Source organism: Cyphomyrmex costatus, unplaced genomic scaffold (assembly GCF_001594065.2).
Source record: "Cyphomyrmex costatus isolate MS0001 unplaced genomic scaffold, Ccosl1.0 scaffold5, whole genome shotgun sequence".
In the NCBI taxonomy this organism is placed as follows: Eukaryota; Metazoa; Arthropoda; class Insecta; order Hymenoptera; family Formicidae; genus Cyphomyrmex; species Cyphomyrmex costatus.
This window is the reverse complement of record NW_017279267.1, coordinates 4016659-4033115: the sequence shown is the minus strand read 5'-3', so window position 1 is coordinate 4033115 and position 16457 is coordinate 4016659. Positions and strand designations below refer to the sequence as shown.

The following is a 16457-nucleotide window of genomic DNA, read 5'->3' as shown; positions in this document are numbered from 1 at the left end:
GCGCCTTCACTGTAGCGTAAGTAATTTAACAGGTAACTCTGGAAGGATGTAATCTGTATCTTCGTGAAATTGCGGTTGGCGGAAGTCTAAAAGTTGAGCTCCTCAATTATGAAAGAGCGTTGGTACGCCGCTCGTTGTTCCGCGGGCGGTCGTGATATAGTCAAGTTGGCGTTATACTTAAGTGAAAGTTGGGGATGTTTCGTTAACCTTTAAATGAAATTTTTACATGGCTGCTCGAAGCCGTCTTTAGAACTACAAGAAGCTATTTTAATCCTCCTTATGTATATTTAATGTGTCCTTAATTTCTCTTGCATTGCAAACTAAAATGCAAGAAGGAAAGAATATAAAAAAAAGCGATGATTAATTCAGTTGCAATGACACTGCAACGTATAATAATTATATAAAGTGTGTTATACGTAATATTGACACACAATCACATTGAAAAATCATATATGATAAAAATAAATAAAGATTAATATAATTTACGATATAACAAATTAATATATGTAAAAATAAGACCAAATAAATTTAGCATATTGTAAAATGATTTATTTATGTGATCATTTTTACTAACAAAGATAGTAATAATATTGTATATTTTGATTATATAGAGTATTTTTAGCAAGAAGAGTCTTCTTGCCCAGAAAATCGTGTAGTCAAACGTACAATATTATTACTATTTTCATTAATAAAAATTATTACATTATATAATGAATTATTTTACAACATCCTGAATTTGCGCTTGTTGTTAATCTTATTTCTAAATTATATATGATATTATTAAATGCAGTAAAAAGGAAAATATTGCGAAATCAAATCTGTGTCAAATTGAAAGTCGAGTTTAAAAGTCGCCGCGCTATGTTACTTTGCGGAGAAGTAGATACAAGGAAAAACACGTTGTGAGACCCTTCTTTTCGCCAGTGTGAATTTACATCCGCTATTTACAACGCGTCGCGTCGTCGGAATTGAATTAGAATTTCAAAGCAGAGCGAGAACTGAAGCGGAATTTGTTCGCGAAGGTGTAGAGAGTCGTCGTCATCGTCAGACGGGACGGCTTCGAGCAACTGCCGTACTCCTTTCTCCTTCAAGAGGAGACCATTTGGTCGGCTAAACAAAACACGCACATTTTACGTGGCCGCACAAATAAGAATTACGGCCGGTCGTTACCGCCGTGCGGAAGCCGAGGCACGCGTACAAATGCCGACGCGAATAAACCTGGGTCGGTCGGGTGAGTGAAGGAACCACCCCCCAGTTTGTCCTCGGTCCGACTCTCGTCGCTGCGCTGTCGCGGTCGTTTGCGCTATCGTAAGTTTATGTCGTCGGTTGCAGGCTACCGTCCTCCGTCTGTTCCACCCCCAGACGACAGCAACAACAACGGTTCACCCCTTTATACGACACGATAGTTTCATCGCGAAACTGCCACCGTTCGCATCTGTCGCCTTTCCCATTACCGTGCAAGCATACAGCGGCCCATTTCCCGCCGGTAAACTCAAGTGCGCTCTCAATTCGCTCAACCCCGACGTTTCTCTTTTACCACCCGGCGCGGTGTGGCCCTTTACTCCCGCGATCGCGCGCGCTACAACCGCGGCTTATCGCCGTGATTAAACGAAACGAATTACCCGCGCTTTAATCGACCGTTACGAAGAAGCGCCGCCGCGGCAGTTCGCTGCTAAGCTCGTATCTGACAATGTTGTTGTTGATTAGATGTGAGCTCTCGAAGGAGTTCATTTGGTGGACAGTTTGATGGCAAAGAAAGAGATTCGATAGCAAACGGCATGCGTGTTCTAATTTAACCTTTCACACTAGCAATGTTTGACTTTAATAAAAGCACACTCGATTTGTTATTGTGAATTATGGTAGATAAATTTAAATGAATAAACTATCTTATTATATTTCTAATAGTAAAAACTTGTTAAAGTTTTTAGAAAAGTATAAACATTTTTTTAAAAATTTTATACAATCCGGAGCAATATAAAAATATACAGTTCGAAGAACTTCTAGGCTGCGGACGAAGGGTGAAAACTTTACATTGTCAACGAAGAGTTAATACGATTGTTGAGAGAAAATTTAAGGATGACCAATTAGTGGTCATGACCCAATTATTGGATGAAATGACAACAATTTTGAAATATGAATCTTTTAATGATATTTACAACTCTAAATAAATTTGTTATTTGTATAAAAATTAAATAAAACCAATTTACTTAGAGTTGTCCATGCTGTTAAAAGCTTAATATTTAAAATTTGTATCATTTTGTCCAATAATTGGGTCATTACCATTAATTAATAAATTTATTTTACTGAAGGATTTAAAATAATATTACAAAAAACTAGCGCTTGAAGACCATTTATAAAAATTTGTATGTTTGAATTACACATTTTTTTATTCAAGCTATAATTCGACGTTGAGACGGAAGAAATATGAAATATGAAATGGTAAAAGAACTAACTAAGAAATTCGTGGTTGGCTCGCACCAACTACAGTTGCATTCGTGCGCCCTAAACTCGAAGCGAAACGTCGCGGAGAATGCACGAAAATTCCTGAAATGGCATCGCATGTGGCGTTATATTCAAGCGAAGAATTCACGAGAAATATTTATCTAGCGAGTTGCTGCTGCTGGTGCGCGTCCGCGGAGATGTTGGTACCCTCGTCAAATATTACACGGCCGCCCGTAGCGCTCGCGCACCACCGCCGTTTCCATTAATAAACGCAGGAGAGAGTCGCGGAGATAAATTTTAGCGCGGCGTAACACAAAACCGAGCAGCGCCGCGCAGTCTTTGCTGCCGCGATACAGAAAGAGAGAGCGAGAGCAAGAGAACGCTACCGGGGCGCTTTTCATAAAATATGACTGCTTTAATAAATCCCGCGCGCGGTGTTGCAACGGGGCCTAAGACAAGGTCCGAGACAAGGTGCGCTCCGCTTCGTTCTTTCTTGGCAGAAAGGACAAGAGAGGGAGGGAGAGAGTGACGTTCACGGCGGAAGTAAAAATTCAATGCCCCGTTTAAATAACCCATCATCAACGGCGTCTTCCGTCCGGTCGCTTCGCAGGGGTCGGTATATAACCCTCTTTCTTTCCCTTCGCCCCCTTTCGTAAAGGCGAAGCGGGAAAACGAGAGAGGGGAGGAAAGAGAAGCAGGTCCCGAAAATCCTCAGGGGTGCGATCATGAACGGGCTAGACGCGCTTTCCACAACGTATCTTCCCACCGTTGAACCCGCTCGACCGGTGTCACGTCCATCCCGTTACACGAAAGAATTTTCAGCGGCGACCCTTCCGCCTCTAAAGAGACCCCCAGCGAATCTACGAGGGGACCCCCCACGACTGTCACGTTCACCAATGGCGATCGAGCGATTCGAAAATTTTCGCTTTTCGAACCAATCGCCATCGCGTTGCGCGATCGTGATCTTCCTTGTGTTTCTTCCGTACGTTGGAACATCTTCTTGACGGCCTTGAAAAATCAGAGGCACGTGCGGCCTCCTTCCTGTGTTCCAAATTTTATTGTTGGTTTTATGTGCGCGAACCCGGTCAATCGGGACGAACAGCTGCCTGTTGGCCACGTTTCGCGCCTTTTTCGCGCGTCGCCTCCTTTTCTTTCTTTCTATTCTTTTTCGGTTTTCTTTCTTCGCCGCACTCGCCGCTCTTCCTCATGGCTTCTCGTACGTCTGTCTGTTTGGCCGCGCGTGTTATGGCTACGATACGAGGAAGTGAAACATTGCGTAAGGGCTTTTTAAAGGGACACGAGCGGCGCTTCCTGACTCGCGCGCCCTTCCGTTCTTCCTTCCGCGATTCGCCGACACGGGGATTTAAATTTTAAACCATACCAAAAATGCTAATGTGTCCAACACTGCGGTGACCTCGTTCCTTTTCCTGTCTTCGGGTCAAGAAAAACCGTTGCTGTTCATCTTGGCTTTAGGTGACATACTCGCATCTTGTCAGACAGGAATCTATTTCTCTAACAGATTCAGATGAACCATCAAGATTTACGCATCGTATCATCTTTTTAAATAATTTTTGCCACAGAGTTTGACTTAATTTATCATACGGCGGCTTCATTAGTTAACATCCGTTTCCTCCGGCACGATAAATTTTTTCGTTTATCCTGAACTGTGCTGCCGACATCATAATTCAAGATAGCCGATCTTCACATTTTCGTTAAATTAGTTTTCCCATCAGGATGCACCGTTGTCGTCGTTCCTTCGATATTTTCTTTTTAAGTCTCCTGCACCATACAATATTGCTTCCGCGAGTTCGAAGTGGCGATATTACAACGGCGCGCACGAGACATTCCTATCTAAATTAATTAATAATGTATATACGGTGCCGGGCGAATTTTCCACGGTGTGCAGAATTCTTCGATCGACCCTCTCCCAGCGGACGCCGCGTACACGCGGCAGGATCGTTAATGGAAGATGTAATTGGAAAATACTTGGCGCGCCTCCGTTCAATTCACCGCCGTGTTTGCTCGCGATACGCGACGAACCGAGTTATCGCAAGAATCCTGCTTCTATCGGCGCTATAATCCCGCGGCACGGTATATAAACTTTATTCCGCTGGTCCGCTTCGACGATGTTGCTACGCGCTTTTACGTCGACACTTGAGAGGATCGATGTCCGGATCTTTGTGAAATTTCATCGTCGCTTATCGCGAACGCGAAAAGGAAGTATATACAATAGAAAATGTGTATATATACTTCCTCCTAAGAGAAAAATACAATACTCGGTAATCAGAATATCAAGGTAATTTGCATAGAACGGAAACAAGATATCACGCATATAAAATTATGATGAAAGAATATTAATTACTTTAAAGTTTTAAGTAATAATGAAAAACACATTAATAAAGTTCCAATTTTTTTGACGTCCATCTGAAAGGCTCCCATATAACAACGGTTTAATCTAAAGAATTAATATTTGAGCTAAATTTCTATTAAATTTTTTGTTACACTTTCTATTAAATTAAAAAAAATTATTCTATTGTGTTTCAATTTACCTTTCAATTATAATTAAATTATGAAAAAGCAAGTACTGACTTCGACGAAATATTTAGTATCTACGATTTTTTGTCGTTGTATCGCCTTCAAAGTGATACAAGTACTAAAGAAAATTGCTTGTCGTTCAGAGTGCAACGATAATAATTCATCAGAGTTTCACACGTCAATAATTTGGTTCGCACCCATTTGGCTGGCTGCACAGGCGCATTGGACGTTAACACAACCATTTTCCACGTACAACGTACTTTATGCACGTATTTTCCCCTTCTCGATATAAGCGGCTTATTGGTTTTCACTAATTAGGCATCTGAATTACAAACTTTAGCAGAAATTGAATCGTTTCGGGATCTTGAGGCATTCGTTGCGAATCGAAACAACGTATCCATTTCCTGATGTTGTTACATTATACTGAGACGGAGAACGAGAAAGAGAAAGGTCTGGGATAGATAAGGGGAGAAGAGAGGGTAGGACTTGATGCATAAACGGAGAGTGGAACGCGAGGGTGGCTACAAAGCGCGGCGAGAATACTCTTGAAAGTGAATACTAGTATCCAATTGCAGTTACCTACCGTGTCTCCAGTTGTTCAAAGTGCGTATAACGGGCGGGAGAAGTAGGAATTAATTGGCAGGTTGCTTTTAGTGGCGCGAGCGTACGATGAGGGAAGCCGGGAGGAGGTAAAAAGGGTCTTTGAAGAAATGAAAAACATAGAGCATGCTTCGATAGTTTCTCGATGAAGAATGATATATATGTTTCGCAAATATATTACAAATTTAAAAAAAGAAAAAAGATAACTTGTAACAATTATACAAAAGAAATAGTTTGCGAGCAAATATTGAAAATTGAGATTGCTGTCTAGATATTAAATCATGAACTCATGTCATTTTTTTCCTTTCATATTGTAGGATCGATTGTATGAATGCTTAAAGCTTAGAAAACTTGACTGTTCCACACAATTAACAATGAGTTTAATTAAAAACAGTTTTTAAAAAATCTATAGATTATTATTATATATAAAATGTATATAAAAATATTCGTTTATAAGCACGCATAAAAAGGATTATAACTTTAATAATGGACGTAACAAGTATTTCGTGATACTTACTATTTTCTGTTCATTACAGTTTACGTCACTAATAGGACAGGCATAAGTCGTGGAAATTAACTTGAACTTGATTCATTCGAAGCTTATCGAGAAGTCTGACATAAAAGCGCGTTGTACTATGAAATACACAATTCTAATACCCTCTTTCATGGCGATGCCTTAAGATATAATGCGCTCTGACAATCATTATAATTGCAAAGTAGCACCAAAGCTACCATTGCCCATGACTGAAGAGTAGTAGCGTGTTGAGATGCTAATTAGTGGGTTAGACTAGAGAAGACATTTACAGCAAGCGAGGGAAAGCTTTCAGGTGCGCTTTCAAAGACTTTCAAAGTACCTCGCGAGAGGTATACTATCTCCATAAATTTTTGGCAAGGTCTCAGATCTCTCTCTTTCTCTCTCTCTCTCTCTCTCTTAAATATTATTCATTAGTGACAATAACTTGAAAATAATTCTTTCCTTAAACGTTCTCGTTTCGCGAATCAGGAAGTACACAAGCTCTGATGTGTGCTGTCTAAAACAACTACTCAATACCCCGGTAGTAGTACGCTTTGTAACTTCAATCAAATTTGCTCTCTTAATTTTTTCGGTAAACAGATCAACACGCGGAAACGCCGGCACAATTGCATTTTATTTGGACCCATGCGATCCGCGTGTTTGTTAAAACAATGCGCCAGATGGATGAAGATGGAAATGCGTCGAAAATAAAGGGATGTCCGTTCATATTAATCGGTTACTTCAATATTTACATTAACAAGCAGACATAATTATTTATGCAAACAATTCTGTGACATTCGATTTACCGAAACGCACAAACGATGCGCATTTACATCTTCTCTCTCTCTCTCTAAGTAATTTTCATAAATATTGTACGGGGATAAAAAATTGAATTGAAAAATATCACGCAAGCGCGAAGATAAATTAGCAATACAAAACCGCAGTGTCACCTGTCGCTTACTCAAAGCTACTCGATATCACGATTATGCGGATCGCATCCGCGAGACGAGTTCGCGTTCTTTACATAACGGAAGCGATCTCGCGGAATTGTCAGTGGTTAATTGCGTTCTCTTGCGCGTGCGAGAAGACTATGGGGAAGAGGATACCCGGGGTTAGCGCGCGCGAACCCCTGCGCGAATTCATATTTATTCAAAGTGGAATTAACAACGAACGAGCCGGGTGAGGAGGTTGAGAGGAGAGAGGGATAAAAAGCGAGCGCGCGCACTCCCGATCAATAAGTTCGACCAATTCTACGGCTCGACGCTTTATGGACTCGTTACAAACTCACGCACGTAATTATCTCCATTCCGAATTCATATAGACGTGCACGCACACTTACAGCCGTATGCGTGTACGTAACATCATGCCGGTCGCATAAAAGTCCTTTTAATCTACATGGCCACTTCCTACACGTTATCGACGCGTGTCGCGAAGCGGAACAACGCCCTCGGATTACGCGCGTATTAAGGTCGCGCTGCGAGTTCGCGTTTGGTCGATTTAATTTTGGTAGTTTTTAACACGTCACGTTTGACACGCGACAAAGGCGAGCTCATTTCCTCACCAAACGCTCGAGCGATTTTTCAATTTCGTCCAAATCACGGGCACCGCAAACGTGTTACCCTGGTTACACGTTAAATACAATTATTCACCCTTTAAAAAAGAAAAAGTCCCTTTTCGACGTTGCGATCGACCGCGAACTTGGCGAGTCTCGTTAATTCGCGATGAAAATTTTATTAAGACCGCCAGCAAGAACAGAGAAATGCACGGTCTATCGCAACACGTTTGACGTCGTAACAACGATATGAATTTGCACTCTGAAAGGCGTTGATTTAATGTCAATCGCAGCTGCAACGAGCATTGAAAACGTTAATAGCAGCCACGATTGTGCAATTACTCAACGTTAGACATTTAGAGTGAAATCGCAGATGAAAAAGACATTGAATGAAACAAATGAAATAAGTACTTATATATTGTAATATAAAAAAATTCAAATACATATTTCCTGCAAAGTGACATTATTGTTCTTGGAACGAAATCACATTTATGGAAAGCATATAGATATAATTCGTAGATACATATTTAAAACAGGCAATTTGATATAATAAACATTAAATGATTGTATCAAAAATAAATTTGCGGTTTTTATATATCTTGATACTAATACAAGATTTTATTTTGCTTTGATCAAAATGAGATACGTCAATATCCACTTTGATCTGTTATTTGCGATTTCTTCTGGCGGGTTGCCAATAACAGTCACCCTCACTCGAGTTGTCCTGATAGTTTGCGTATCGTTAACTTCCGTCTCAACGTTCGCGATCGAACGAAGAGCTCTAGTAACGGCCGGGAGAAATTGACTTGTGGCGTCCGTGAAAGCTCACGCGAGATCGAAACCGCAGCAAACAGAAGGCGTCTACGCGGCCTTAATTAGCTGACGGAAAAGTGAGGAAAATTGTGCGCCAGCCTAATGGTGATGGCGTTTATAGGGAAAAAGTAAACGTGTGCGAGAGGACGAAGAAGAGAGAAGGAAAGGCCGCAATGACCCACGACGGCTAATGACGTCACGTCGCACAAAGAGCGCCGAGAAATTACGATTGCAGGTGGCCGGGGCATTTCTCCGTTTACGTGACGGCGAATGACATTATTCAGCGAGCGTGTGCAGAACGTTTAATTGGCCTACAGCGCCAGATAAAAATAGACATCTCGGCGATTTGATTCACGATTGTCTCTCCATTGATTACAATATGTGTCTACATTTTGAGAAAAATAAATCAATTGTAGGAGTTAAAAAATACAACTCTTGAGAATCATAATTTTACCGTCTTACACAGACAAACACACAAACTGGCCTATAATTATAACTTCCATTAACTCTTTTTTGTTCATTTTTTTGATTATATTTTTTTACTTTCTTAAGTTCTAGGCATTAAGAATGACTATTAAAGTAAAAATCTGAACTGTTGCAATTTATACGTAATTTAATTGTTGTACAGCCAGAAGAAAATTACTTTTTTGTGGATAAACTTATATCATGTACAAAATACTAGTTTAGATAATATTTCAAGCGTATTGTTGACACTTCAGACGCAAAAAGAAGAAATCTCTTCTCTGTCAGAAATTAAATATGATAAGCAGTGCTGCAAAGGTATAAACATTTTAGCAATCAGCTTGAATAGCGCCTTAATTAATTATTTTGATAGTTTAACAAAAAATTATGTATCTGCATCTAAATTTTTAATTCAGCAAAATCGTTCTTTCTCCGTGCAATATAATTCGATCGCTTATTTTGTTATAGACGGTTTTAGACACGTTCCTTACACGTGCACACGCAATAATAATCACGCAGTACGTTCCATTGCGCTTCGTCCATTTTAGCTGTTTTTTGCCGCGGCGAATACGCACGTGAATACTCTTCAGGGTAAGCAAGCAGCGATGGGGAGGCGTGAGAGCGTGTCGCACTTGACGATTTTCAATTTCTCCGAGTCTGACGCTTGTACGTTCATTCGCTCGGCCGTTCCCTCGCTCGTTCACGATTTTTCTCTAGCGAGAGAGCTTTGAATTTTTCGTTCCACTTTGAGCGCTCGCACATACGTGGCTTCCATCCCCTCGAGCAGCGAGGCCCATACAACTGCTACCCCTGTTACTCGCAATCGCGTTTTCCCGATACGTCTCTCACGTCTTCCACGCTGCACGGAAATCAGCCGATCGAAAGAAACTAGGTCGAGAACGCTGACGTCAGCTTCTTGAATATCGTTCGATTATATACCGCATTTTTCGACGGGGATGTTTTTTATTAGCTCGCAGCGTATGCACGCATAAGAATGTTTTTAATAAAGCTATTCGTTTGCGAGTAAAGCGATCACTGCATGGCAATTAATACAAGGTCCAAAATGCTGTTAAAGTTCCGCGCGTTTTAGCTAGTTTTTAGCTAATTAGTAACATCATCTAAAAAGTTGCCAACTATTTGCGATGATTAATTAACGTTTCTTATGTTGGATTATTTGTTGAATAAATTACTGATGTAATTTCTCCATAAATTATACATATATATATAATATATATATGTATATATTTTATATCACATCACATCATAGTGTCTTTCAGCATGGACATATTTTAATGATATCAATAATGTGATTACCTGTTAACTGTTTTATTTAAATAATTATTGGATACACGCAGATATTTAATTTACAATTTATATTAGCATTATGTAATAAATATTTCTTTTCGAAAATAATAACTAAATCGGATCAATTACACTTTTTTCTGGCGTGGTATCTGTTTTTTTTTTTTAATTCGGTAAATCTGCTGCTTGTTTTCTTGATTGCAAATATTTTTAGGTCTTATTGGATTTATCTATTCGAGCTTGACTAAGAGATTTGCTAGTCCGGAATACATCCCTGTACTACCCTCCTTTCAACTCTTTCCAATAGCGACCCCCATGAGACACCATCCCCGATTACTATCCTCGAATAACCTGTTTACATATGAACCAGAGAGAACGTATAAGGGTAGGACGGAAAGAAACTAAAAACGTCAATAGCAGGAGACATTGTTGCATGCGTAACGTTCGGTAGATGTCGTCTAGAAAGACAAATAACAATGTCGATTTTTCTTTCTCATTGTGTTCTGGTTCTGGTTATAGAACTTATTTTACGTTTCTTTCCTTTTATATGTGATATACTTCCATCTTCCAAAAACTTAACGTTTCGAAAATTGTCTTATTCATTTCTACTGAAAATATTTTGTCTGACGTCGCAGGAATCGATCAAATTTTCTAATGTATATTCTTTCCAATAACAGAATATTTTCAACCATCCAGCTCGATCGTTAAAGGCAATTTCTTATTGGCTGTGTTTCTCATATGTACGGGTCTTATAAGATTGTAAGATTTAATATTTAAATATTGTTTATTTACGTCGCCTGAAAAAATGTTGTTCCTATTTAGACCGATTATTGTGAAGAATATTACTAAGGCCTCGGTAGGTCTAACTGGTAGGACGCTCGCACGAAATGTAAGAGATTTGGGTTCGACTCCCGAGATATTTTTCGCAATATGAATTAATTATTTACAGATTTTTAATGTGTCACTCATAGATTTTAATGTCATTTAACATTATTAAGATCCATGATGCTATAAACATCAATATTGTTAAATTGCTATAGATATTTTAACTCGTGATATTATTGCGGTAATTTCGTAAAGTGGCGTTTCAAGATTGAAAAATTATTTGGCACGCGGTTTAAAAGACTACATTTGTAATATATAAATTCACATGGAATTATAATAGCACCTAAGATCCAGCTCGACCGTTAAAGGCAATTTCTTATTGATTGTGTTTCTCACATATACGGTCCTATAAGATTTAATATTTAAATAGATTATTTTCAAGCTGAAACTATTCAAAGTTATAATTATATAAACATATTGTTTCTTCTTTTTAAATTAACATTGTGAAAATTATTTTATACCAACTTCGAAATCTCTCATTTAGGAACATTTGATTCTATTTCCGCATATATTTCTATATTCGTATAGTCTTATTATATAAAATTCTTGGGAGACGTGGCTGGTCGTTGCCCTGGCGATTTAAAAGTTACTGGCAACCCAATTTATTTTCGAGACTGCGTCCCCCGTTCCTCAAGGATTCAATTTGGCATGCATAATTTCGCGAGCGGGGAGGATGAGCCGCGCCATATATACATCAGGAAAAGGAAGTACCGGCAGGTTTTTGGGTCGGCGAAAGGAATTCCCCGACCTCGTCGAGAGCGTGTCGGTAACCCCTTTTCTTCCTGATGCGCTCTGGCTTTTCCCAACGACCCCCTGCGAGAACAAAAACTCGCGAGACCGACCGGTTCGGCGCGAGTGAGAAGTAGCGAGAACTGGACACGAGGGCACGTAAAGAAGGAATAATAAAATGCCACGTTGAAGATGAAGGAGTGGGGAGGAAGACCACCAGCAGCTCGTCGCGATTTCGTGAATTCTCATCGCGGGTTAGTTGGCCTGTCGTCATCAGCTAGAGTGCAATTGCGAATCTAGATGCGCCGGAAGTGCAAAGCATCATCAGCGTTTTATTCTGCGATCCCGATTGCGGGATCTTAATTTTGTACGCGCCGTCAATCGAAGGAAAGTTTGAAGATTCGATAATCGCTAATGAGATTTCACCCCCGTTAAAGTTCGAGCGAATTGACCGTCTCGATTCGCCTAAGACATCGGGATGATTAATGATACCTAATATTTTCCGGAACAACATCTAACCGTCGAAAGATCCTATTTCGCGAATCTACGCCCACCAGGTCGCCATTAGAGTCATTCGCGTGCTTTATTGCTATAATACCGAAAGACACCGCGGATTCCGCGCAGAAATGCCGCGGATGCCGTCCGATAACGTTCCCCAGGCACGAATGGTCGCACCCTACCAATAGATGATTGATATGTTCGTCGTTTGTGGATGTGCCGTTTCTTTTTTTGCGTCAAATCGCGGACGCATTCAAGCCGGTAAAGCGTGACTCCGGTACATGACATGGATGGATACAGTAATGGCTGGTACCATCATCATCAATATCACCATGATCATCATCATCATCAACACCCACAGCAGCAGCAGCAGCAGCAGCAGCACCAACACCAACAACATCCATATCAGCAACAACAATCGTACTACGGGCATCACCATCAGTACCAGAGCCAACATCATCAGTACTCGCAACAGTACTCACCGGATTATCTCTATCGATTTTCCCTCCAGGTAAATTCGCGGTATCATCGAACAAAACAGCACGGCTGATTTGTTTTGTCTTTACGAATAAATGGAATATTCTGTGTAGAGCAGGGAAAAAATGAAAAACAATATTATACTCTGATTTTCACCAAATTGTTCGAGAAAACTAGTGATTTGAGCAATACTGTAACACTTATCGTAGGACCATAAGATTAAGTGACACCCAGAGAGAGCATACAGTTAATTTATTAATGTCATTACCGTATTGATCAAAAATCGACATTTTATATAATTAGTTTTCATTATTAACATGATATGTCGGTATCTTTTCATAGAATACATTTGAAATTAGTGAAAATACATTGTCACAACATCACACGAGTATTTAAAAAATTAATCCAAAACTGTGTAGTTATTAAAAGCGACGGAACACTTTAGACTATAGGCTATTGCAATGATTTAACGGCGCAATTTTTGACGACACATACGGAATATTTTTGACTGTTTAATGCCATCAAAATCAAAAAGAATTAACTCTACGAGCTGAAATTAATTACATCCAGTTATTCCTCGATTAGGCACGCGAATGCAATTTTGCACGTGGTCCGCGTTGATAACAGCGATAGCTAATATAGAGAAAATGACAGACGCGAAAGAGGGAAGGAGGAATTAAAGGGGAGCTTCACGTCCGTCTCCCTCCCTCCCTCCCACCCACCCTCTCTCTCTCTCTCTCTCGTTACCCGCATGAAAACCATTATATTCGTCGTCAAATGAACGCGCTAATTGTAATTTAATTATTTTGCAGTAATACTTATGAACGAGGTTTCAAAATCCCATTATGAATTACCATTATTTTGATAATGTCCTGTGTGAAATTCGCGATGCAATTCTTATTAAGCGAAGCGGATCGCAACAACACCGCTGTATTTCTGCTATGATGATGCGATGCTATAATCGCCGAACAAACGCATAATATTATTTTCCACCTCGCGAAATCTCGCGTTTGACAATATCGAATGAGGGTTTAATACTTTTCCGTTTGCACATACGAAGATTACATTAATCCAAGAAACGACGCACTGCATATTTATCAGTCAGTAATCAATTCCGGTATCGATGTAGGGCATAGATGGTGCGCACACGGTTATTACGAGCAACGTGAATGCATGGAATATATATTGTACTTCCGATAACAACGATTTTACTGTGTAACGTTTTCGCCAGTGTATATCTCCACTCTCTGCTCTGCTTTTTACAACGCGAGAAATACGCGGTGGTAGTCATATGAGGCTGGTAATTTTTCACCGGAAATCAACTCTTTCGCTTATTCACGTCCGCATCACGTTGCAATCAATATTTTCTCGCTTACAACGAGCGCGATAATATTTGCAGAAACCTCGATATCGCATGACGTTTGCGCATGGAATAAAATTTATTGTCGAATAAAAAAAGCATGTCCCCTTGGAGTCGCCCTAAGAAATTTACACGCGTAGAATTTCCTCCGCGCGGGCAATAGGAGCGGAGAATGGAAGGAATAACATCGGCTGCAGAGGCAAAAAAAAAAAGAAGACAACGATGCAGACGCAATCTGCGATTTTTATGATCTGCGCTCGGACGCGAACCGGTCGCATGTGCGTCCAACGACGTTTGTAAAATATTACACGATATATCGGGGATGGTAAAAAGAACGGTAGCAGCAACGGCTTTTCCCTGATACACGCACGATACCTGTGTCGCACGCACACATATATACGTATACTGGGAAGATGGAGGAAAATGCTATCCCCGACAAAAAGAAAACGCTTTCGCTTGTGACGTCGATTTTTTCATAACGGGCAGGCGAGGCAATCACGAGTCCGGGCTCAATTCCGATGCTTATCGACAAGAGTTAATTCCGTGCGCGAATTAATCATATCCAACGCGCGCCGATTGGACGCGTATACGGTACGATTTTATAACGCGAAGGTCGTTTCGTATGCCAGCGACACGAACAACCGCATATCGATGAGCGTGTAGGGGTTGCGAGAGTGGGCTGAGACAGGCAACAGATCAGACAGAGAGAAGAGAAACGAGAACACAGAAACGGAGACGGCGATAGAGGGGCAGATACAGAATCCCATCTCCACGAACCGAGCGAATTCTGCGTCCACCGTCGACCCGAATACGACGAGGCGTGCCTTATCTGACAGGTAGATAGACCAGCCGGAGTTATGCGTTACCTACCTACGCCAAATTATCTTCCCGTCCTTCCATCTCGCGTAAGAGCGTGTACACGGGGTTACGATCTGTGTCGCAGAATGTTAATGTTTACACGATGTTCAATATTTGCTAGAAATCGAGTTATTGTCCGAGATTCCTTCACTCTAAATTTCTTACGGTGAAATATCTCACTTTAAACAGAATGAAAATTGTCACTCTTTTTCAAGTGAAATATATTCATTTCTTTTTTTCCAAGGATGGTTGTATTTTCACTCTCTTTTAGAGTGAGATTTTACTGCGAGAAATTAAAGTGTTAATCCCGTCAAAAATCAAATGAAGCTACGTGTGAAATATAATTATAATAAACACAATTATTAATTTGAAATTAGATCGAAATTCAATTTTAAAAGTTCTAAATAAATACAAAAGAAGAAAGTAAGAAAGACATTTCAGGAAAGTGGCGAGTTTCTACGATTACGTTCTTTCCACTTCCTCTCTACATCGTGAATACGTATATTTAAAATGCAGAGAGTATAAAAAAGTGTAGCTAAAAGGGACGTATCGTCGCGTTTGCGAGCGCGGAAGCGTGAAGCGTAAAACTTATCTCCGCCTGCGGAAATTATCGCCGTGACATAACCGCCACGAAAAAACACGCGATACGAGGACGGAAGGATTTCGGGACGTATAAAAGCTCGCGCGTAGGACTTTTAATAAAGGGTGTGGGAGTGGCACGTCTCTGGTACCCGTATAGATACGCGTGGAATTATACTCCCTTATATTATAGTGTTCTCGCGTCGAACAAGCCCGTCGTTATCATGCGGATTTACGATTCTACGCACGTGCGAATGAGCGACCACCAAATTTCCCGGCTCTGTGAAAATATCTCGAGAATCTCGTAGCCCGATAAGACGGATTACGCTCATTCATATGCACGCGATGCAAACATGCCAGTTTATCGACATTTAACCTTTCGGAGTTGACAATGCGTTGCAAATCCAAGCGTGTAAAAAGTGACTTCAATACATGTGTATTATTAGTTTTTCGTGTAAATACATATAATACATTATACTATAAACATGAATTTATACATTTAAACGTGGTATAGTGCCATTTTTACACGGAAAACTCGATACACATACATTGAAATCACTTTTTACACACTTGAATTTGCAGTGTGCTGTCTAGCTTGTATTGGATCTCAATTATATATTTTATATCTGTAAACTTAATTATTCTTATTAAAACAAATTATCAAGTTTGTTTTAATTTCATTGTTCTCTTTATAGAAGTTTTAGTCATTTAAATTTTTTGAAATTAATTAATGCGTTTTAGTCAATATAAATTAAATGAGTATCATAGACACAGTTTCAGTAATCAATACAGGTTTTAATGTCAGATTTCCGAAATTAAATGAATAGAATAAAGATGTCTCCCTGCGGAAAAAA

The 16457-nt window shown here is 40.0% G+C and overlaps 1 protein-coding gene across 1 annotated transcript in view; it reads left to right on the top strand.

Annotated features, from left to right (window-relative positions):
- Positions 1–16457, top strand: part of LOC108778275 (uncharacterized) — a 242563-nt gene that overhangs the window by 188730 nt on the left and 37376 nt on the right. The window contains exon 9 of the mRNA XM_018545406.1: positions 12694–12840. Coding sequence (XP_018400908.1) covers positions 12694–12840 — 147 coding nt within the window. The remainder of the gene's footprint in view (positions 1–12693; positions 12841–16457) is intronic.